A 21,960-nucleotide genomic window follows, 5' to 3' on the forward strand; every position below is an offset into this window, starting at 1 on the left:
GCCCGCCTTGTAGTCGCCAGCGCATGCTTTCCGCGAATCATGCAGCAACGATGCTCGGCAACCATCATGACAACAGCAGAGCAAGCAAGCTCACACAAAATCGCCTCCAGAGTCCACTCGAGCGCAATTCGCATGCATACCGAAACTTTTGTGAATACGCACCATATCCGCTGCGCGGTTCAATTTGTGAAACGAGATCATAGAGTCGCGCTGTTGTGGTGGAGCTGTCTCCGGCGGGCCGTACCAAAAACCCGCCACATTCAGTATTTCCGCGTCAGGGCAAGCCCGCACACACGCAGCCAAGTCCTTGTCCTCACCATTATACAGACGACATGACTGGAATCGGGATACGAGCGTGGCTACGAGCGCCCGGCTGAGCACGTAACCAGCACCGCCCATGGCATACTCAAGGATGCTCGGTGCAGCGCGGCGATCTTGCGAGGCATTCGCCGCTTCAGCGTGGACAGGATCGAGCGCTCCCCAGAACGTTCGTACACTTCCCAAATAGAGCGGCCGCGCTGGATCCAAGTGCTGAAGCAGTGGAAAGATCCGATGAGGCCGCAAGTACGCATCATCGTCGATTTTCAAGAAGAACTGTATAGTCGACGGCAGTTCCTTCCAGGCATAGCCGAGCACCTGTCGCGTGCGATTCGACTCGGGTCGAAAGACACCCTCACGTGGTCGACCCCGTTCGAATCCAAGCCGAAGACAGCTGGGTTTCGGCACCGAAAACCATTGGTAGTCCACACTGGCTGGGAGCGGCGTCGCCCATGCTGGCCACGGTGCGTCGCTAGCGATGAGAACGTTCGCTCCAAAGCGAAGCGCGTCCGCCGCCCACGTGCGAAGTTGACTTTCAACGAGCGCGACGTGGCGCTTAGGATCATCGCAATAGTGACGATTGTCTGAAGTACAGGTCACGATGCAGATTGCCAAGTTTGCAAAAGCGTAAGGCTCCAGTAAGACCGACGGCCTGTGATGACAAAGCGCGTCCCAGTGCTCGGCTTTGGGCCAGGGCCAAAGTAACCTACCGCACAGACCAGCACATGCGACAGCCAGAAGCAGCAGCAGACCACGAAAGCGTCGCGTACGTGAGCTATGCTTGCCTAGACGCGGCTTTTGAGGCATCCGAGCGCCACGCTGAGGCGAAGCGGTGCAGACGCGAAGCACGACCCTGCCCCTAGGCGCACCGTGGAGCGGATCGCGGGGCGCCGCCGCTACGATGCGCCAGTTTCGCGTGCACCTGTTCTGCGCTCCTCATTAAGAGGTTTCGAAACATCCAGCGGATTGTCTGTGTTTCCAGGTCCACGAGAAGCCACCTGTGATAGACAACGCTGCCCGGTAGACGAGCAAACGACGGCATCCGTGAGGATGATAGCGCAACGTATCTACTCCGTCTGGATACTGCAACCTTACTCGGCTGAAGAATTCACTCGCGGTGCCATGCAACTATCGTCGCCTGGAGCAGAGCAGCTATCTGAAAAATCGTCCTCGCTTTCAGATCCTGATACCCAGCATCGACTGACCAGTGCTACTCGTTTAGCAGCATCGAATATCAATGAGTTGACCTCGGGGGTGTCGAGCTCACGGCGGGTATCCATCGCAGCGCCAGGCATGCCACCGCATGCCCCATCTGCTGGCAGGACATCTTTCCGCTGTTTTGAGACAGTTCCCCAGTGTTTTCAGGCCCAGACGGAAAAACTGGTGCGTAACAGAGACGCCTGTGGTGGCTATTATCGTCGCTTTTGCTCTTGGTGCGGTGATCAAAGACCTGCTTTTGCACCATCGAGCGCAAGCAGTCTTCGAGAATCCCAGAGTATGGCGCGCGGGGCACATGTATTGCTTTGTTTTGGTGCTCCCGAACCATCAGAGTATCGTGGTATGAGTGACTTGAGTGTCGAACGCAGTGCTCCTTGCACTGTTCAGTAAAGCATATATATCCTACAGGCAGTTCGTCTTCGATCTAGATGGTATATTGCATCGTGATGGCGATCTCCTGCTATACACTGCAAAGAAGCATTCAATTCCACAAAGCAGAGAGTGAAACGAAATGGAGTTGAAAGGCTTCAATCTGAGGCTGTTGCGAGAACGATTTCGTCCAGAAGCCCGCAGATGTGCGGTCGCGAGCGCGTCTGATCATCGTGTGATTTTCGCGGGCTCGGTTCACGAGGGCTTCGCAGCGTCCAACCCATACGTAATCGGTTTCGCTTGTCATCTTATTTTATACTTGCATTCAGAAAGGTACGAAACCATGTTTGTAGCACTCTCTGCGAGTATTTTTTCTGCTCGAACAAGAGAAAATTGTCGTTCGTTTGCTACGCATCAATATCGCTACCGTCTTCGCCGTTTCTCTACCAGCCATTCGTCACTTGGAGTCGTCTGTGCGCGACTGGCGACTGACTGGGAGCGTGCGTTGCCACCGCGTCGTCTTGTTGGCGACTGGGAGCTTAAGCGGGAGCTGGGGCGCCCAGATATGGACTTACGTGTACTGGTCGGTCTGCGTCAAGAGTCGCGAAACGAATCGATTTTCGGTGTGCTCATTGGCGTCGTTACTCTCGCTGCATTTGCCCCGGCTCTGGCACAAGCCAGTTCCGTGCAGGGCGCCCAACAGCTCCAGAACGTCGCCGCTGTGGTTTCTCTAGGCGGTATGGGTGCCTGGGCATTCGACACGCTCGCGCTCCAAGGGCGAGTTGCCGCCTGGCTGCAGAAGCGCTGGCTCACTGACCCAAAACGAATCGCCGTGCACGAGGCTGGACACGTGCTATTGTCACACGTTCTCGGATACGAGTTAGAAAACTATTCACTGGGGCAAGACCGCACGAATCTGCTGGCTGGAAAGACGGGTGTTGTACTTACCGAAGGCCTACGAGCGCCGACGTCAGGCCCGGTGTCAGCGAGTGAGTCGTTTGCGCTTCTGTCAGTAGCAGGCATTGCTGCTGAGGCAATTTTCTTCGGGGATGCCGAGGGTGGCATGGAAGATCTGGCCACCTTGTCTCGATATTTTCGTCGTACAGAGCCCTTTTTGAACGCAGATACGCAAGCGTCTGTGCGATGGGCCATGTTGGCCGCACTTCGTATCTGTAACATGCATCGCGCGGAGTTAGAGCAGATCGCCGAGGCGCTACTCCTGGGCAAATCAGTGAAGGAATGTGCAGAAATAATTTTTAGGGAATGCCCGAAGCCACTCGCGGAGCTTGCGCAGTAGTGCCGCAAGTAGCAGCAACAAAATCCTGCAGTAAATCCCTGTCGAATTTCTCGTTGACGATGATAGCATTCGTATCAAACCCGCGCTCCAAGGCTGGAACGCGCGCTTGCAGATCCCTCTCCGGAATACGACAGTGCAAAACAGTGAAACTGAATATTTTGACGGATGCAGTTGAAGCGACATCTTTCACAATCCCCAAGTCCTTGTCCGGATGCTGCTGGGTGTTCGAGCTTAACGGCACGCGCTGAATGCCACCTGAAACCTCAGTGGAATCGAGCTCCGAGGAATACCGGCATTTTACTCAAGTTTATATACGAGGCCCTATATAGAGCGCATCATCGCAGAGTTCTCTCTATGTCGCGCGGTCCCCTGGGCGGCAAAACCAGATACAGCTGAGTGCATTGCTGGGTACCTTCGCCGTGGAAAGCGCTTGCATCACGCATGAACCTGCGAGCCGTAACACCAGGCCCCCAATGACAAGCGCCGCTCCGCAGTCGCACTTGTTGGCATAGAAGCGCATCAGTGGATACTAAACTGTATTCTCGCACCGCCAAAAGAACACGGCTAGGAGGAAAACTGGGGAAGATTTTTCACAAATGCGTTTGCATGACCGCGAGGCTGATTTGAACGACACGACTGGCGCTCGGAGGCGTGCTCGAAGCACAGCGCACCTACGCAGTCGCTATCGCAACGTCTTGAAGGCGAGATCCGTACAGTGGGCCAGACATCAGCAGCAAAACGCACTGGTTGTTCAGCTGCGACAACAGCGATGTAGCCGCTCCGTGTGCACAGTATTCCGGTGCCAATAGAACCCAGTCGTGTTGTGCATAAGCACTTTGCAATCAAAGTCCTGCTGTTCACGGAAATCACCGACCAAAAGCGCTGCCAGCGGAGCGATATCGCATTCGCAGCGGAACTTACGCCACAAAGTCACTTGATTCGCCTCGCTTTTTGATGCTCGCGTGAAAGCCGATGACAGAGGCGTCCCGAGGCACATTCCATCAACTATTTGAACCGAGTCACGCCTCTGAGCAAAACCGCATACCTCCAACAGCATCACAGTGCACGATGATGCATGATCCTCACGATGAGGTTTTCAAGAGCCCGCCAGGAATGCTCTCGGAAAAACGAACGCACACCACATCGCAGCAGCGATACGCAGCGAGTAACCGATCCAGCCTATGATTCACAGGTCTCAGTCGAGGGTCGCTATCACCTTGGGCGATTCATGTACGCGGCGTTTCCACCGAAACAGCCCCTGACTGAAGAGGCTCTCAGCAGCCCATATGTTTCAAAACAGCAAGTGCCTGTGTAGCTGAAAACCGCATTGACGAGTACATCCGTGGCATCGCCGCCCACGCGTCGAAGAAAAAGAGCTGGGGATCGATACACGTGAAACCTCACAGCAGTCACATCACGATGCGAGGTTCCAAAATATGTTCCGTAACGGATTTGTGAGGAAGGATAACACCTCCGTTCACACAAACCTCATCCTTCACAGCGACGTCTTCCCCCAGGACACTCGTGTTCTCTATCCTGACCCAGGAACCAATCGTTGATCCCCAACCAATAATAGAATTCGCTATCCAGGTGTGTGACTTGACCCGCGAACCCGGTAAGAGAGTGCTCGACTTGATGCGAACGCCCTCCTCGATGATGCAGCCAGCGCCGATCACTACATCCGGTCCGATACGACAATCCTTTCCTATTTGCGCTGTGGTATCTACCAGCACATTTCCGATGAACATGGGGCCCGCGGCAAGCTCCGGTGAGCCTCGCAAACGAAGTGACTGCAGATGCAACGACATGCCTCGGAGATAGTCTTTCGGCTGACCGATATCGGCCCAGTAGCCGGATAGCTCGTGCGCGTACAGAGCGCCATCCGCTGCCAAAGCCGGAAATACCTCCCGTTCAATGCTCATTGGCCGCAGCTCTATATATTCGAGAACAGATGGCGATAGGAGGTAAACGCCGGCATTTGCCATATTGCCGACCCATTCCGTCGGTTTTTCCCGAAACGCTTTAACCTGCATCGTTTCTGCGTCGTACAGTACGATGCCGAACTTACTGGGCTCGTCTACTTTGGTCAACAAAATAGTGGCTTTTCCACCGTGTCTTTGATGTGCAGCAATCATCGCGGCAAGCGGGTAGTCACACGTTACGTCAGAGTTGAACACAAAGAACGGCTCGCTATCGCCGAGCAGCGGTTGTGCGAGCTTGAGTGGACCAGCGGTGCCCATAGGCTCCGTTTCCCGCGATACAGTTATTTTTATGCCAAGCTTCTTTTGTTCTCTTTGTAGAAAATCGTCCATCACGTGTGGCTGGTAGCTCACTGCGAGTATAACTTCCGTTACGGAGACCTTGGCAAGTGCCTCAATTTGGTGCATCACCATCGCTTTATTACAGAACTCTACGAGCGGCTTGGGATGCGAAAGCGTTAGCGGGCGCAGCCTTGTGCCATAACCCCCTACCAGTATGAGTGCTTTCATATGGGTCGCCAGAAACTTTGAAAAACTTCCTGTCTGGCGTGGCTGGCTTCCAAAGCCTCAAAGGCGATTTCGCAGGCGAGTCGAATGCGCACTGCGCTGCAGGGGGTCTGCGTGGATGAGGGGCTCTAGTGGCAACCCCGGAAGGTTTCCAAATCGAACCTCGTTGTCCGACGGTAAGAGTGATCAAGAACTCAAGGCATACGTAAATATCTGTGGAATAGTGGTGGTCAGCTTCGTGAATAACGACACCGCCCAGGCATCCTAGGAAAGCTGGGTAGCTTCATCCATTCGATCCTGTCATATAAAAAGCTACTGCGAAAGTCGCTTCTGCGTTACAGCGTCAGATGAGCAGCCGATTTTCTAGCTGAGCATGCACCACATTATGCGTCGTGCATGCCGCCTCGAAGCAGCAGCTGCAGCAGCGGCAAGCTTGACGTCTACAGTCGGCTCGCGAACCGACAGGGGTGCCATGAGGCCAGGCAAACGCCGCTTCCTTGGTCTCTTCGGGGGTTTGCATCGATCACGTCGCTAGCGATACTTAGCAGCTGTATGCCGACAGGAAAACTCATTCGCGTGCATGACGACATAGCTGATACGATGATCGCTTGGCATCCAAGTTCTTCGACACATTTGCGCACAGGGAAATGGAGCTCAGCCCGAATATCTCTCCAGACCCGTCGCACTCGACGCTGTCGCATCAGCAGCTGTTCATTTGTACTGCTATGCGACGCCACTGTTTTGGCGACATGCCTCGCGCGAAAATGGTTCGTACCTCAAAAGCTCGACGGATCGCGAAACGTTCACTGGAACAGCCCAGATGTCTGTTTATGTCGCAAAATATTGAAGACCCTGTTTCCGTTAGAAACCATGGCATATTCCTCACCATTAGTAGACACGAATCATGCTCTGCACTTCCATGCCAATCATCGCCGATATGCACCCAAACAAGTCTTCACGGTCAGCGACTTGCTCGATTTCTTTGGCTGGTATCGGGTCCAGCCACAACTGTCCCAGACATCCGCAATATGCGCCCCAACACGCCTTCGCGATCAGCAGTGTCTTCGTTCCAGAGGAATAGCATCGAGTGCAGCGCATCCGTCCACGAATACAGTAGCCTCTAGGCGGCAGGTGACATGCTTGATATGACACCGCAGTGACGTCATCGGGACTCTTGTTGACAACTGCAAGCATATTAGACACCAGAACAACGAACAGACACAGGCTGCACGAACTGAACGCGATCTCTGGTCCAATGTCCCGCACGCTCCGTCCTGTGCTAACTGCGGGCGACAGGCCCGAGCAGCTGGAGCACTCTCCCTCTGTAGTCGTGCGTCTACTACGCAGCGAGATGCCCTGTGCCCCAGCTTCGCTACAGCTGCTCAGTTCCGCAAGTGCAACATTCTACGTTCTCTACTTCTTGTTCACGCAAAAGAGTGGGGTACTCTGCGTCCTGGCTTAGCCCGAGTCGCTCAGTTGCTCGAGCGCTTCGTTCCACAGCGGCTGCAGGCCTACCCGCATTGCCTGCCGGAACACAGACCGACGACGACGACGACGACGACGACGACGAGTCTTGGGTTTAAGTGCATATTCCCCCAAAGCAATGCGAAACGTATGGTCATGGCCAGGCGGCCGTAAATGACACGATACCGTTCGAGTTGCTGGCTGAGTGAACCCTCCATTTCCTCGAAGAATCCTAGAATTAAGTTGTCAGAAATGGGAGCTTCCCGTCAACTCGCAGCTTCTATACTCTAGTTACAAGCAGCGTTCACACATTCGTCAAGAAAGGGGCGTGTCAACTACACCGTGTACTCGACGGTAAAGTACTTCAAGCAAGCGTAGGCTGCGCTCCGCCTGCCCGCCGGGCGGTCAGAACGCAGCAGCAATCTCCCGGCCGTGCTTTCGCGCCTTTACGAAAGCATTCTCGTGGAAACGCCCTCCGATATCCGTAACAGACAACGGAACCGACTGCTCACTGGCAATGACGACGTTCTGGCGCTGCGGAACGTTCAGAAGACCTGTGAATGCGTTGTGGAACGTATCCGTGCGTGCAAAGTCGCCCCGCCAGCGTCAGCTGTTCCCAGTAGACGAACTGCAGGGCGCGCTCCGAGGACGCAGCGTCGCACCACGGGCACTCGAACCCGCTTACCTAGCCGCTCTGAGGGTATTCAGAAGTATGGGCCCGCTCCCAGTGTCGATCTTATTGCCTTCATCCGTGGCTACCACTCCAAAGTCAGTACTCGACAAAGATAGGATTCTTTCCCGATACTGTTCGTGTCCTGCTGGAGAGCGAGATAGAGGAGTTTCCATAGACCCCAGATGGACACCTTTCGTGCTCACAGATATCGGTGAAGGGATCGTCGAAGTCGAGATTCTACGTTGGCACGTCCAAGAGGGCGACTACGTGCGACCATTCGACGCCCTTGTCGACGTTCAGTCCGATAAAGCGACCGTTGAAATTACCAGCAGATTCCAAGGCGTCGTGCGTCATATTCCTCATCGAGTAGGTGAACTGGCCAAAGTTGGGGAAGCGTTGTGCTTCATCGAAGTTTCGGACGATGCACCGTCGGCAGAGACGCTCACACAGGCGCCCGACAAGCTGGCCAACACTGGCGTTGAAAGTGTGACTACTGCTGGCACCAATGCTGGCGCGTCTGCGGAGCCTGCTGTCCGTACACCTGGCGAGCTGAATCACGATGAGGTCTCTAGCTCACAAACACCATATCGAAAGCGAGTTCGGACCACACCGGCGCTACGAGGCCTCGCACGCGAGCGCGGCATTGACCTCGCGAAGGTTACCCCGTCAGGCCCCGGGCGACGAATCCTACCAAGTGACATAGAGTTGTTTCTCGGGGCTCAGCAGGAACGAGGCGCTCCGGCGCTCTCCGAACAAAATACTCCGGCAGCGCTAGGCCTCTCGAATGCAACCACGAAACCTGAGGTTGGCGGTACAGCGGTCGGTTCTGGGTCAGCGGGGTGGCGAAAGGCCCTCATGCAGCGGGATCGACCTACCCTGGGTGAACATGTTACTGCAGTGCCTATTCGCGGACTGCGTAGAGCAATGGCAAAGTCCTTGGCCGCTGCGGCTGTCGTTCCGCATCTCGTGTACGGCGAGGAGGCCACGGTGGATCGACTCATTGATCTACGACGAGAGTTAACATCATTCGGAGAGCATCGACTTGGAGGCAAACTCACGTACATGCCATTCTTTATCAAGGCAACGTCGGTGGCCCTGGAGGGCTTCCCCATCCTCAACGCAACCTTGGATAATGTTCAAGACCCAAAGAACATCCTCTACCAACGTGACCATAATATCAGTATTGCGATTGATACGCCCGATGGTCTGATTGTTCCGAATATCAAGAAAGTGCAGCAGTTGAGTGTCTTTGATATCGCTCAAGAGCTGCGCCGTCTGCAGGAACTCGCCCACGCAGGCAAACTCAACCAAGACGACCTCTCGGGGGGCACATTCGCCCTCAGCAACATCGGAAGTATCGGTGGTATACATGCCAGTCCCGTCATTATGGTTCCCCAGGTGGCCATCAGCGCCCTTGGACGGATTCGACGGGTTCCTCGTTTTGCGAGCGACCAGCCAACGGCAATGAATGAGCGCTACACCCCTGGGTCTTTGGTGGTCTACCCGGCTCATGTAATGACCATCGTCGTTGCGGCTGATCACCGTATCATCGACGGTGCGACTGTGGCCAATTTTTGCGCTCGCTGGAAGCTGGCAATCGAGTCGCCCACAGCTTTACTTCTCGGAAACGGCCCATAATCGTATTCGGAGATATGCGGGCTCAGCAGCCGCGACGGGGTCCAGCTGCCGTCCCAGGCCGCGCACACGGAAGCGCTGCGACACGAAAGCGGTAAACCGAAGAAAGCCACAAATCCTCGGGCTACTTCATGAAAACGAATACGGAGCGTCTCCTTGACCGTTAGAGTCCGTTATCGCCTTCGATGGTGGACCTGCCTGAGCAGCGGTATCCGTAGAGGCCTGTGGGGAGCGTGCTGGTTCCACGGGCTCCTCAAAGCTGCTAGTTTCGGCTAGTACGCGTTCCACTACAGCTGGTTGCGAATGAGCTCCTGTGATCGCTGCAAGCTCTCCCTCTAACCGGATGATATCTCTGCGAACACGATCAATCTCTTGTTGGTACCAGGCGTGACTCCACTTGAACTTGAGAATACCACCACCAAGAATGGTTAGCCAGAAAAGGGCCAGGCCGCGGCGACTCTGGAAAGCCTCTACAAGTCGTAGCGACCATCTTCGACCCCACTGCATATGCTCGCAGCGCTGCTGCAACTTGCTCGCCACAGCAATACCAGAAACAAACTTGCAACCCCGTTACTGTACGCGGAGAAACTGTGACCAAGTCGTTGAGGCGTGCGGGCCTTGTCTAGAACCGGTACCTACTTAGTGCACATGTGTCCGCGTAATTGCTGAACGAGTCCCGTTCCACCCAGAACACAGGGTACTCCAGACGCTCGGGATTCGGGATGCATACTTATGTATCGAGATCGACTGCACCAGGATACCAGCTTTCATGTGTTCGATTGTCGGACTCCTTCCAGTGGAAAAACAACTGAAATGCACATTCCTCCTGTACTGGCTATCTCGTAAAGCCATTCTCCTTCGGACGTGAATGCAACCTTCACAAGTGCAGACGGATTACACGTGGAGGAGTACATCGTGGAATTTCTGCGATAGCTCATCCTTTATATTTCTGTTCATTTTTCTCGCAGATATCCAACGAAAGGAATGCATCCCACAATGACAGGAAAAGTTGCGGGCAGACCTCATGCTGTCACAGGTAGCTGGCGAAGAACGACTGTAATAGTCCAAGACAGTCATTCTGCGGACAGCAAGTGAATGACACAGTCTTCTGGGGGATCATGTCTCGAACATCATGCATACAGAACAGATCTTCTCAAATTATATCTACATGACGGTCTCTTCGTCAATCACTTCAACTCCATACAATAGCTAAAAATTACGGCCAAAGAAGGTACCTGATATGAGGTTTTCGCGCTACTAATACGAGCGCTGAGAACGGGACACATCTGGGTAAAAAAGGAACGATGCTATGGGAGAGCGTCGCGCTTTGAACAACATACTTTCGATTTAGCACTGGAACACGAACGCTCTTTACAGGAAACCCGAGTCTTCGTCTCACTCGGTACAGCTTTTTATGGAGAAATTGGCAGATCTGTCTGCGGGTGCGCAATCAGAGGCAAACCGCTGTTCGTAGAGAATCGGCAAGGGTACATCCTCACAACACCCGTCCTAGCGATAATCTAACCGACTGAGCGCCCACAGACAATCAAGCGGAGGGGATCCTTGAACACACCATGCTTCGTAGAAGCCCTGCGCGTGGCTTCTCTTCTCACATTCTTCGGTCATGCTTGTGGACGATGTCGTTTTCCATCACTCAAAACCGGTCGAAGAGAATGCTGTTGAGATTGGTGCAGAGCTGCAGCTCATGCCTGCGTATTCTACCGAGTTGGACCGTGTCAATGCGTCCGCTCTGCTGTCGAACGGCATTCCTACGCTAACGAATCCTTAGACGGATCGTTGGTAGCCATGTCGCTGTTCTGAAACAGCTATTCTCTGACTTTACCAGCGCTCGACAGCTCCGCTGGTTTAATGCTCGTGCGTTGGAGCGAGTGGAAAAGCGTACCTTCGCCCGTGGCCGTTCTCGCAACGGAGACGGTGACGAAAAGCATTTGGAAAATAGTAGAAGCATTCATAGATAAGGCGGGTATCCGTCCAGCGTTCACGCAGGGCGCATGAATCCCGACGAAGATGTACGGATACGGAGTAGGGCAACAACATCAATGCCGTTCCTCTTGGTGAAGCTGAAGGCGAAGGGGCTGGTCATCGCGAGCAAGTTCGAATCATTTGAACAAGTTCGCGAAGAGCAATGACGGAGCGCGTCCAAGACTTGTGTTCTCCAGTAAGGGTACGGGACGCATTTTTCGCGGACGATGAAAACCGAAGGATTATCGATATATGTGCACTTCATAAAGCCTATGGCTTACTCGTGCAGAGAGACTTATTTTCATCCGATCAAGCTAGTTGGAGAAAAAACAGTCCGAGGTTATCGAGGGCCCTGGGTTCATGGCTTCACGGAGTTCGCTGTACCTCCAAATCTAGAAGAGAGAAGAATAGGGAGCTGTCGCTGAAAAATCCCCGAAAGGCTGGAGCTGATTCCACTAGGCAAAATACCAAACTTTATTAGGTACGTCCGAGTTAGCGGACCCTCTTGATTCCACTCTGACACAGGCGTAAGCATTGACTATAGCTAAGCTTCTTGGCACGGCGCCGTGAGGTAGCCCCCAGCGGTCTCGCAGACCTGGACGAGGAGTGCGACGATTCAGCGTCCGCCTTATTTAGGTTTCACTTATATATTCCGATAGGTTCATATCAAACTTGCGGGCAACGTGTTCCGCGAGTTCGCGGCTCACGTAGCATCGGAGTCGCTGGCGCTCCGCTGAACGTGCCTGCGTTACGGAAGAAAAGAAACCCTGACCAATAAGACCCGCGAGTACAGCACCGGTCGGCGGTGTTGTACTCCATCGAATAAGGCTGTCGGATTCTCTGAGCTCGGCATCCATGCTGCGTTCTGATATGGCCTCCAGGAGGCGTTGCAGACGCTCTAATGAGAATGACCTGGTCTTGCGGCCGGTTTCCTCATGGACGCGTGGGCCGCGCCGCCTTTTACGCCCCGCAACGCCACCTGCTGCTTTTTCAAACAGTTTTCGATCATGACTTGGCGGGATATGAGCAGCAAGGTATCCGGCGAGCACTAAAGCATTCGAGAGGCGGGACTCTGTAGCAAGCATTTCCCGCCAAGTACGCTGTCCATGAAGAGCGTTCATCTTCTCGATACATTCTTTCGATTGCTTTGTCGAACGTGCATAGACTCCTGCGACCGCTTGTCGAAAATATGGTAAGCAAGCCGAGTACGCACCTGCGAGCGAAGCGGCGTGTCCGGGACGTGGGCGCCAGGCTTTTGCGTATTTTGGATACAAGACATCGCTCCAGTAGGACAACTCATTCAAATCGTTTGTGAGGTCGTGACAAACATCCAGTAGTGTATCCACGAAAGCATCTGCACACAAATCTCGACCAGAGCTCTCGGGTGTCTGCGGCCGTTCCGCTTCACGAGGCTGGACGGCATTTGCAAAGGCACAATGTTGCAGCAAGATATCCCGCAATGCCGCTCGATCATAGGGCGGGAAGTAAAGCGTCCAATCTGGTGCATAGGAAGACTCAACAGGATCGAATAGACGTGAGGGTGGAAGGCGAGACTCTACGAGCACGCTCCAGCGTAACAATGCGCCAGTGGTTGTGGCACCACGGCACCGATCCGCGAAAAATGACAAGCGTCTGAGTGATGCCAGAATGCGGGAAAAGTCGTCCAAACCACGAAGCCACTCTATACCTTCCAGGTGCAAAACGAGGAAAACATCTCGCTCTTCGAGCCGCTCCAGCAGTTCTAATAAAGTATGCATGAAAAGTGGCAGGTTCCACCTCGCTGGTGGCTCCGGAACAGACAGCTCCCGGGCACCTGCGATCGCGTAAACCTCACGAGCAACTGCAGCCATGAACTGCTCGCCGCTCACAAGTGTTCGGCAGTCTACGTGAAGCCAGCCTACGGACGGCTCAGAACGCTCTAGCATCGCACGCACAGCGGCCAAAGTCTTGGTCTTCCCGGTGCACGCCCTACCGTGCAGGTGGATCCAGGTACACGTGGGGAAGAGCTGGACCGTGGGGCACTCCGGCCCCTCATGGTTCGCAATAACCAGCCCCAGGGCAGCACAGATGTTTTGAAACTGCTCAGCACGGTGCTTTGGAACCTGCTCCCAGCAGTCCCATTCCATCAGCACCTGGTAAAGATTTCAAATTGTCTACCAGTCCCGGAAACAGCCTTGAATCGCTCGGTCAACCGTGAAACGCTTACGTTGCCGATCGCCAGCAACGCAACGTTCTCAAGTGCCTGCGATTAGAAACCGGATATGCCGGTGTACGAGCGTTGAGCAACCAGGCAGCCGTGTTAGAGCAGGTTTGTAATGTGTAATATAGTATAGGACAAAGGCGTCAACACGCAGACCTTTCCGGGCGCGCGGGAGCCCAACACGTGTTCGGCCCAGCGTCCTTCGTGCCCCGAGCAGACACTTATATATTTGCACTCGACGATCGATACGCCTTAACAGAACCTTCGAGTCGTGTAGAAGCTCCACAGGTATCCCGTAGAGAGCCCTGGGTGCACCTTGTAAAAAGCGACAGCACGCAGTCAACCCAGCACAGCAGAAAAGTTTGCCGCTCATTTCCCGCCAGCATCGACGCGCAACATCGCCGCACTTTCGATACGAGAGCGCTTCGCTGAAGGCGTTCAGGCAAGTCACGAAACACCTGCAGAAGCGCTCCTTTTATTTCACTGCTGCAACCGAATCCGGAGCAAGATTGCGAGAAAGTTGATTTGGACTGCGCTAACCGTCGCGAGCAGCTGTTGTAGGTTCGTACTGTACCAGAATTCTGAAGCTCTCGTCGCCTACGCAACTGCGGGCTGAAGAACACCGCGAGAAAGTTGCATCACCGTCGGACTTCACGTGAAACATAGGGGACACGTACCACTGCATCTTTGAGTTGTTTGCCTAGGTTTTAAGTTAGGTTCAAAGGGATTTCGGGGCTCGATTCTGCACAGTGAGTACTTGCTGGGATTTCACCTGCGTCTAGAGTGCAGGCGTGCTGCATCCGAAACTCAACCGTAGTTACTTGCGCGCGTCGCTCCTTTTAGAATTGAGGTAACGCACCGCATATTTCGTTGAACGCGAAAATTTGGTGTCTCTGTGGATACCCGGCGGCGGGAAGCTACCTGCGCAAGAGCGCATATACTAGCCCGGAACGCGGTGCGGCTTGCTGCCCTTCGATCGTCGCGGTATTCGCGGGTTGATTGCGCTCCTGGGCACTCGACAGGAACCCGTACATCACTAGAACGGCCTTCGTTTGGAGTACTTCGTGGCCTTCGTGAAAAACCTTTTATTCTCAGAGGATTTCATGCGCAGTCTACCTGATACGAAGCTGCTCGTAACGTTGCGTAGGTCGCTGCGAGGCGTCCCAGAGCGACAACGTCGTATTTTGGAGGCGCTCGGTCTTCGACGAATCAACCAGACGGTATTGCATGAGGACGGCCCCGTTACATGGGGAGCGGTTCGCAAACTCATCCATTTGGTGGAACTCGAACGCGTCGCCGCTGCGGAGGCAGCTCAACGCCGTCGTCAGAAAAATGGCGTTCCGCCGTCGCCTCATCTCTAGAACACACGGCTCGGTTGTGGTGTTTAATTTTCGAGCAGGAAGCAGCTTGGCATGCCGAAACGCTCTTTACGTGCTCACTATGATTTACGTCGGATACGCGTTGTTCCATATCGACGTTAGTCGCGCGCGAGATTCAGCGTCGTACCAGTTGGGGACCTCACAAAACGCCAAACATTTTCTTCAGTTTCAAGACGAGCTGCCAGTCATCTTTCGTAAGCTCGTCTCTGTAGAGCTCTTTCAGCAAATCAATCGCTTTCCGTGTGATTCGGCTATATAGTTTGAAGGTGTGATCGAATTGTCGGCCGTACATCACATGGCTTGTTTGGCGACTGCTTACTTTGATGGCCACCAGATCTCCCCGGCGAGCTTGCGTAACGGATTTCTTGTTGGATTCGATGCTCAGCACCCGTCCAATGTCAACCATGCGACTCGTTTCCTCGTGCACAGCAACGAGACTCGAGCCACAGCGAAGGATGCCCTCGTCGATGCGCACACCCAGAATCAGTGGATCCCGTTTGTTGAATATGCTGTCTGGCAGGATCGTTGCACAAACGGGAAAGACAATATCCACCTCTGCATCTCGTTTCTTCCGCTCTTTCACTTGCTCCATATACTTTCGGAAGTGATCGAACAAGTGATAGATGATGTCCGCGGTGAAAATCTGGACTCCGAGGTTCTCCGCCTCCTCGCGCGCTTCCCGTTCCACTTTCACATCAAAAGCTAAAATAACGGCATACTCAGGTCTGTGTTCCAGCATGGTTGAGGCTCGAACTACATCACGTTTGTGGACTGGACCGATATTCACACCGCTGACAGGAATCTTTGCATCCTTGCGGAGAAACTCCAGTAGTGCCTCTAGCGAACCGAGCGTGCTCGCCTGCACATACACGCCCACGCCCGAGGTGTCCACGGCAGCAAGGGTTGTGCTCAAATCAGCCATTACTTCTTCTTTGAGATACTCAATTTCATCAGGGTTCCGAGCCACAAACATCTGCGTCCCAGCGACGGCTTTCTCGAGGCCCTCGGCACTGATCTTGACGCCCTGTGCTGCCTCAATGCGCTTATGGTGGATATATTGCCCCTTGACTCGCAATTCCTTCATTGGATGCGGCGTCAGTAAAGCTCGAATGGTTGTGACGATGGGTCCATCCAGCCCGCACACCACAATCGTGTCGGCCTCGTGGAGAGCGCCCCCAGTGAGCACCACATCGATTGTCGTTCCGAGGCCGTCAATGACTTTCACCTCCAGAACCGTGCAGTACACAAAGTCTATGAACTTGAGACGCTCTACAAGCAGCCGCTGTGGAAGCTGAACAAGCAGCATCAGCAAATCGGGAATGCCCTCGCCGCTGATTGCCGAAGTGGGCACCAGGGATAAATTCCGCCGATAGTCAGTGTTCTCCCAGTATAGCTCCGCATTAAAGCCGATTTCCGCGAAGGCGGTCTTCGTTTCCCTTACCCGGCGCTCAAACTCAGCAGCAGTCGACGGATTCTCTTCCAAAGCCTGCCGAATGGGGGCCATCGGGCAAGGCTTCCAACCGTATAAGCGATCCACCTTGTTCAATGCCACGATAAAAGGAGTCTTCCGCATCTTCAAGAGCTCAATCGATTCAAGCGTCTGCTGTTCGAGCCCATGCATGATGTCCACAACGAGGATGGCGATATCGCACAACGACGAGCCCCGAGAGCGCAAATTCGTGAACGACTCATGCCCGGGGGTGTCGATGATCAGCAACGACGGAATTCGGTACGTCAGCTCGGGGTTCACTTTCGCTGCTTCCTGACGAACCGCTTCAATAGGGAAATAGGTAGCACCAATTTGCTGCGTAATGCCGCCAGCCTCACCCTCTTGAACATGGGTGTGCCTTATTTTGTCCAGTAACTTGGTTTTCCCAGTATCCACGTGTCCCAGGATGCAAATAATTGGTGAGCGCAGTCGATCAGCGGACGCAGCTGTCCGTGCAGCAGCCTCATCAGCAAGGCGTTGACGCACAGCGAGCTGTCGGCGCTCTTCTGCGCTAAGGGCAGGGCCTGAGGGCTGCACCCGAGCTGGCTCACTGAAGCGCACCTTGCCCGAAATGGCTTCTTTCTGCTCAGCGTCGTCGTCGACACCGCTTTCTGAAGCAAGCGATAGCACGTGCTCGTCTTCTCCAGAACCCGAATCACTGAATGCATCCGTCAAGTGCGCTTCGAAGCTATCAGGCACAGCCGCCACTCGGGCATCGCTGGCAGCTGCGACTGTTTTAGTCGAGTCGGAGGCCGTTGCAGCAACCTGCGCTGCCGCCTTGACACCTGTAGAGGTCGTCTGCTCCGAGTCCGTGCCAGTCGGGTCCTTGGGCCTGGGTTTCTTCTTGCGGTCGTCATAGACTCTTTTTGATCGTTTGGTCGCTTCTTGCGGGAGCGTCGCTGCAGCGATTGCACCGCTTGCCATGCTCAGTTGAATGAATGCTTCTACGCGTTGCTTTCGTTGACGTTCACTCTTCGACAAGAGCTTACCCTCGCGACGGAGCTGCTCGCGACGGGCTCGTTCGGCCTCCTTCTTCTGACGTCGTTCCTCTTCTCGTTGTCGCGCCTCTTCCTCTTCCCGTTGCTGACGCTCGCGCTCGCGGGCCAGGCGGTCCTCCTCTTCTTGACGGCGCCGTTCCTCTTCCTCTGCTCGTCGCTGCTGCTCTGCCAAGATACGACGAACGATCGCCTTACTCGCATTGGAAGGAGCACTGGATGGCAGCTCACTGGATTCGGCTACTGCCTCAGCTTTTTTTGAAGCTTCCTTCTGCTTCTTCTTCAGCCGCTTCTTTTGTGCAGCCGTCAGTTGCTGACTCTGTGCCTCTCCGACATGATTCCGGTCCTCTATCTGCGCTTCCGCAATACGCTCCTCAGCTGCTGATTGATCCGACAAAGACTGAGTTTGATCTACAACTGTGCCAGCTTGCGACGTATGCCGATTTTTCGGATCCGAGACGGGAGACGCCCCGGGTGATTCTTGCGCAGCAGGTCTCTCTTGCACCCGAGGTGCATCGCCACCTGCAGATACCACCTGCTCCCCGTGCTGGGCTTCATCAGCCTGGCGACTGGCAAGGTCTGACGCATCGTGCCTTTCTGCAGCTTCTGCTGCAAGCAGCTCTTCGAACGATGCGTCTTGATCGTCGATTTCCTTCTGAGTAGCTTTTTTGGCCTTCCGTTTCTGTTTCTTGCTCGATTTCGTCTTTGTGGATTCCTCCTCAACTGCTTCGAGCTCCGCGAGAATGGCCTCAATTTCGGCATCTTCCTCGTGCGACACCCCCGTATTCCCTTTCTTAGCGGAGGAGGAACGTTTGGTTGTCGTGTTGCGGAGAGCATCTGTGGGTGTCCAGGTACTGGGCACCGCACCGGCCCGCGCATAATTCTTCTCTTTCGAAGTTGTCCCTGAAATCTCTGTTCCCGAACTAGTGCCGATCGCGTTACGAAAATCTTGCGGAACCGCAAGTGCCCCCGAGGCAGGGCTTCGTGAACCGTTCAACGAGGTATTATCACCGGTCCTACCACTTCGCCTGTGACTCGACCGGGTCGAATCGCTGCTCTGGGCGTCATCAGCGTCGGAGTTACCCTCGTCCGAGAGGCCAAGTGCTGAGAAAGCTGCAAATATGGAATTTCCTGGAGCGCTTTCGCCTATCCCAAGGTCTTCGTCGACGTCGGCGGGTCTCGGAAGCTCCCGCGAGACCCCGCGTCGACCGCGTTCCGGACGGTGAACTGTCTCCGTCTTAAGGTCTGACAAGCTTTCCTTATTTCGTTTCCCCCTAGAGGCGTCAAGAGAAAGAGTAGTGACTCCCTCGTTCCCTAAAGATTGTCGGTGATCAGTTACGTTAAAAGTGGAGTCCTCTCCGTCTAGTGCTGGTAAAGCGGGCGCTCCAGACTTCTTCTTCTTCGCCTTTTTACCGCCCTTGACGGCCACAGGCATCTCTATATCCGGTTCCATGACAGTATCTACGTGCGCTTTACGTACACTGCACCGCCGCGGACACCATCAACGCCGTTCTAGGTCGAGCGACGCCAACCGTGCACAGTAGTGGCGAGAAAGCCGTCCCAGACGGGGCGTCGCCAACCGACGTGCAGACGCCCCCCAGTATTTTTGGACCGGCCACCTACGGCTGCTTCCAACTTCTTCTCATATAGTTCCACTTTGAGAGGTTGTCCAATAAAGTTCGCTCTTGGCAAGTACGGAGGTCTGTTCTCCAGCATCGCACATCTCCTTATATTGATAGCGGCGTTTAAGTCACGGTTCACAACTCCATCCGTTTCTTGCCATCATTAGTTGTGCTAATCAATGCGAGTAGTCCACGAACTTTCGCCCTCCTTTCCATTTGCTCCTCCGTCAGCGGTCCGTACTTTTTTATATCCTCAGGGCTCCTCTGGCACTTTTCCATCTCCACTCCCTGAAGTGTACGACCCAGCTCATGGTGTGTATAGGACGTTCGGAACTCATCTACAGGTATCGTAACGAAACGCCGTGCACACTCTTTGTACGTTCTTGTCGTTGGAGCTGGCGTTGTTCCTTTTTGGGTCTTCCAGCGCCCTGCTCCATAAGCCACTACGAGCCTCTGATTTTCATCCTCCTTGAGGGCACTCAACTGATTGAAAAAATTCGCGAACGCGCGCTGCCTCCCACCGTGTAGATTCATTCGCAGACGAGCCCACCGGGGCTTTGTATACTCCTCCCACAGAGCATCCCAATGCGCAACACGAACTTCCATGAATTTCCGAAAAACTTCAAAGTCCGCTCCGCGGCTCGTCACCTCGCTCATAGCTTCCAGGTGATCCTTCATTCCTGAATTCCAAGTCTCGATTTTCTTCCTCGCATTCATTATACCAGATTCTCGATAGCATCTCGCTCTCGAGAACCTCAAAAGACGCATGTCTTTCTGACGTACGTTACCATCAGTACCATCTTCCGCAAGCTTGGGTATTGCGATGGTGATGATATTCGTGTTCCCAGGGTCCGCGCCAACGACAAAGTCGTCATCGTGCACTTTCTGCATCGCAGGATCCGCCTCCTTCTTTTCTTCGTGCTTCACCGCGCCAACGACAAGGTCGTCATCCTCCACCTCCTGAATCGCAGGTTCGGCCTCATTCTCATCTTCATGGTTCGCCGCGCCAACGACAAGGTCGTTATCCTCCACCTCCTGCGTCGCAGGACCCGCCTCCTTCTCATCTTCATCCTTCGTCACGTCAACGACAAAGTCGTTATCCTCCACCTCCTGCGTCGCAAGATCCGCCTCCTTCTCATCTTCATGGTTCGCCGAGGGCGGAACTGGCCGATCTTTCTTCAACCGCCGATAGTGTACACACAAGGCTACTCCATCGATTTCGATCATCCCAGTGAACAACTTTTGCTTGTTCACTCTCAGACGTTTGAAATTGGAGACGTTCTTCAAGTACGTCTCCCGGTTTTCGCCGGTGAAGTTCTCCCTGCTGACACTGAACTCCGGACTGATGTCCCTCATGATGCCGTAGAGGACGCCGGAGTCGATAGTCACAAAACGTGACTTGATGTTGCACATTGGAACCACGTCGAAGCGCTTCCCCATTAGGAAAGCCTTCCGTCTCTCCCACTCTTCATTTTTTTTCTCACTCACCTTCGTTTCTGCCTTGCGTTCGAGCTCTCGGTCCAGAAACACGAAATATCGCAGGATGAGGCGATAGTATCTTTCCTTATCTTTTTCAACGCTGATATCTTGTCTGTTGGATACGCCAGCCCCAGTACCGCACGATGCTCTTTTATAGCCGCACGGATCGCAGAAGCTGCATCCGTGTTCTCGTTTGGCGCCTTCTTGTCGACAAATTCGACCTCATCTTCATGCTTGCGATCGCTCGTGATGCCGTTGATCATCGCCCATTTTCCATTGCGAGAGATGTCCGGAGACAACGCAAACACGGCGCGTACCATGAAACGTTCGAAGTTCTCTGTCAAATGGTTCTTCAGGTTCGTGGGGTACTTCATCGCCCCGTACGTGTAAATATCCCGGTCACCCTTGTATCGAGTACCATTGAAGCTGTAAAGGGGATATTTTTCGTGGAGGGCGCGCACCCGCTCATTTTCCCTCCGCACTTCCCCTGTGCCGAGCATCAGCTGACGAATAAAGGTTTGTCGAAAAACTTGTCTGGAATCTCGACCGTTTCCATGTTCGCGACGTCTTCGTACATCTCCCTTGCTAAATGCATCAGTCCTGACGACGCCTTTATAATATTCTTGGAGTATGACGCAACACGTTTTTCGATAGCGTCTCGCAACTTTTCCCTGTACGGATCCTTGATATGTCCAAGAAGAAAGGTTTTCACCACCACCTCGTCGCACAGTTGTCTCTCGTGCCGCCTTCGACGTAGGAGCTCCGCCTTTCGGTCCTTCTTCTCTTCCTTTTCTTCTGGACTCGGCACTATTTTTTTCTGGCAGCCGGCGAACCTGGGCCTCCAGGATCGTGCAATTGCTTTTTCATAGCGTTCCTTTTTTCGTTTTTTTATTTTTGTATTTCTTGAACGCTCTTTAAACCCTTCTGTTATATACTGCGAAAAAACATTTGACTAGACTTGTTAAAAGTTTGAAACAAAAACGAACTGAAAACTATATTTTTGTTCGACTCCAACGCGAATACAACTTTTACAGCTGAACAACACACCAGAGATCAGGATCGCGTTTCCCTTCAGCGGCGGCACGCGCGTCGTGTCGTATGCCTGCCTGATCTCCCAGGAACGCTCACTTAGCGCACTGCGTGCACCGCGCGAGACGCCTCACCGATCGATGAAGGACACGTGTCCGACACCCCGCCTTGGCACGTGCGTGTTCGCATCGCGCTGGAGCGAAAATCAGGTGTCGTAGCTCGGAAACTCACGTAGAGTAATCTCTTGCTATAGGCTCTGTCGCTGGTGCGCGTCGCGGTGCCGCCCTTGACATACAAGGTAATATTGGGGCCTGGCACGATACC

At 54.0% G+C, this 21,960-nt stretch overlaps 8 protein-coding genes across 8 annotated transcripts, besides 1 other annotated feature; 3 read left to right on the plus strand and 5 right to left on the minus strand.

The window, feature by feature from the left end:
- Window positions 1-90: 90 nt before the first annotated feature.
- On the minus strand, window positions 91-1,125 carry CYME_CML143C (hypothetical protein; the record flags this gene model as incomplete). The annotated part of the gene is made up of 1 exon (XM_005536728.1): window positions 91-1,125. The coding sequence occupies one exon, from the start codon at window positions 1,123-1,125 to the stop codon at window positions 91-93; it is 1,035 nt and encodes a 344-aa protein (XP_005536785.1).
- Window positions 1,126-2,047: 922 nt separating this feature from the next.
- On the plus strand, window positions 2,048-3,202 carry CYME_CML144C (hypothetical protein, conserved; the record flags this gene model as incomplete). The annotated part of the gene is made up of 1 exon (XM_005536729.1): window positions 2,048-3,202. The coding sequence occupies one exon, from the start codon at window positions 2,048-2,050 to the stop codon at window positions 3,200-3,202; it is 1,155 nt and encodes a 384-aa protein (XP_005536786.1).
- Window positions 3,203-4,611: 1,409 nt separating this feature from the next.
- Window positions 4,612-5,691, minus strand: CYME_CML145C (mannose-1-phosphate guanylyltransferase; the record flags this gene model as incomplete). The annotated part of the gene is made up of 1 exon (XM_005536730.1): window positions 4,612-5,691. One exon carries the CDS (start codon window positions 5,689-5,691, stop codon window positions 4,612-4,614), a length of 1,080 nt encoding a protein of 359 aa, XP_005536787.1.
- A 1,978-nt stretch (window positions 5,692-7,669) lies between these two features.
- Window positions 7,670-9,463, plus strand: CYME_CML146C (branched-chain alpha-keto acid dihydrolipoyl acyltransferase, E2 subunit:; the record flags this gene model as incomplete). The annotated part of the gene is made up of 1 exon (XM_005536731.1): window positions 7,670-9,463. One exon carries the CDS (start codon window positions 7,670-7,672, stop codon window positions 9,461-9,463), a length of 1,794 nt encoding a protein of 597 aa, XP_005536788.1.
- Window positions 9,464-9,589: 126 nt separating this feature from the next.
- Window positions 9,590-9,967, minus strand: CYME_CML147C (hypothetical protein; the record flags this gene model as incomplete). Its single annotated transcript, XM_005536732.1, has 1 exon — window positions 9,590-9,967. The coding sequence occupies one exon, from the start codon at window positions 9,965-9,967 to the stop codon at window positions 9,590-9,592; it is 378 nt and encodes a 125-aa protein (XP_005536789.1).
- Window positions 9,968-12,075: 2,108 nt separating this feature from the next.
- Window positions 12,076-13,569, minus strand: CYME_CML148C (hypothetical protein; the record flags this gene model as incomplete). The annotated part of the gene is made up of 1 exon (XM_005536733.1): window positions 12,076-13,569. The coding sequence occupies one exon, from the start codon at window positions 13,567-13,569 to the stop codon at window positions 12,076-12,078; it is 1,494 nt and encodes a 497-aa protein (XP_005536790.1).
- A 1,177-nt stretch (window positions 13,570-14,746) lies between these two features.
- On the plus strand, window positions 14,747-15,004 carry CYME_CML149C (mitochondrial ribosomal protein L30 precursor; the record flags this gene model as incomplete). Its single annotated transcript, XM_005536734.1, has 1 exon — window positions 14,747-15,004. The coding sequence occupies one exon, from the start codon at window positions 14,747-14,749 to the stop codon at window positions 15,002-15,004; it is 258 nt and encodes an 85-aa protein (XP_005536791.1).
- A 157-nt stretch (window positions 15,005-15,161) lies between these two features.
- On the minus strand, window positions 15,162-18,959 carry CYME_CML150C (probable eukaryotic translation initiation factor eIF-5B; the record flags this gene model as incomplete). The annotated part of the gene is made up of 1 exon (XM_005536735.1): window positions 15,162-18,959. The coding sequence occupies one exon, from the start codon at window positions 18,957-18,959 to the stop codon at window positions 15,162-15,164; it is 3,798 nt and encodes a 1,265-aa protein (XP_005536792.1).
- A 4-nt stretch (window positions 18,960-18,963) lies between these two features.
- Window positions 18,964-21,960: part of a sequence feature (repetitive element) that runs on past the window's edge.

The sequence above is a fragment of the Cyanidioschyzon merolae genome, chromosome 12 (genome assembly GCF_000091205.1).
Source record: "Cyanidioschyzon merolae strain 10D DNA, chromosome 12, complete genome".
NCBI classification, from domain to species: domain Eukaryota; phylum Rhodophyta; class Bangiophyceae; order Cyanidiales; family Cyanidiaceae; genus Cyanidioschyzon; species Cyanidioschyzon merolae.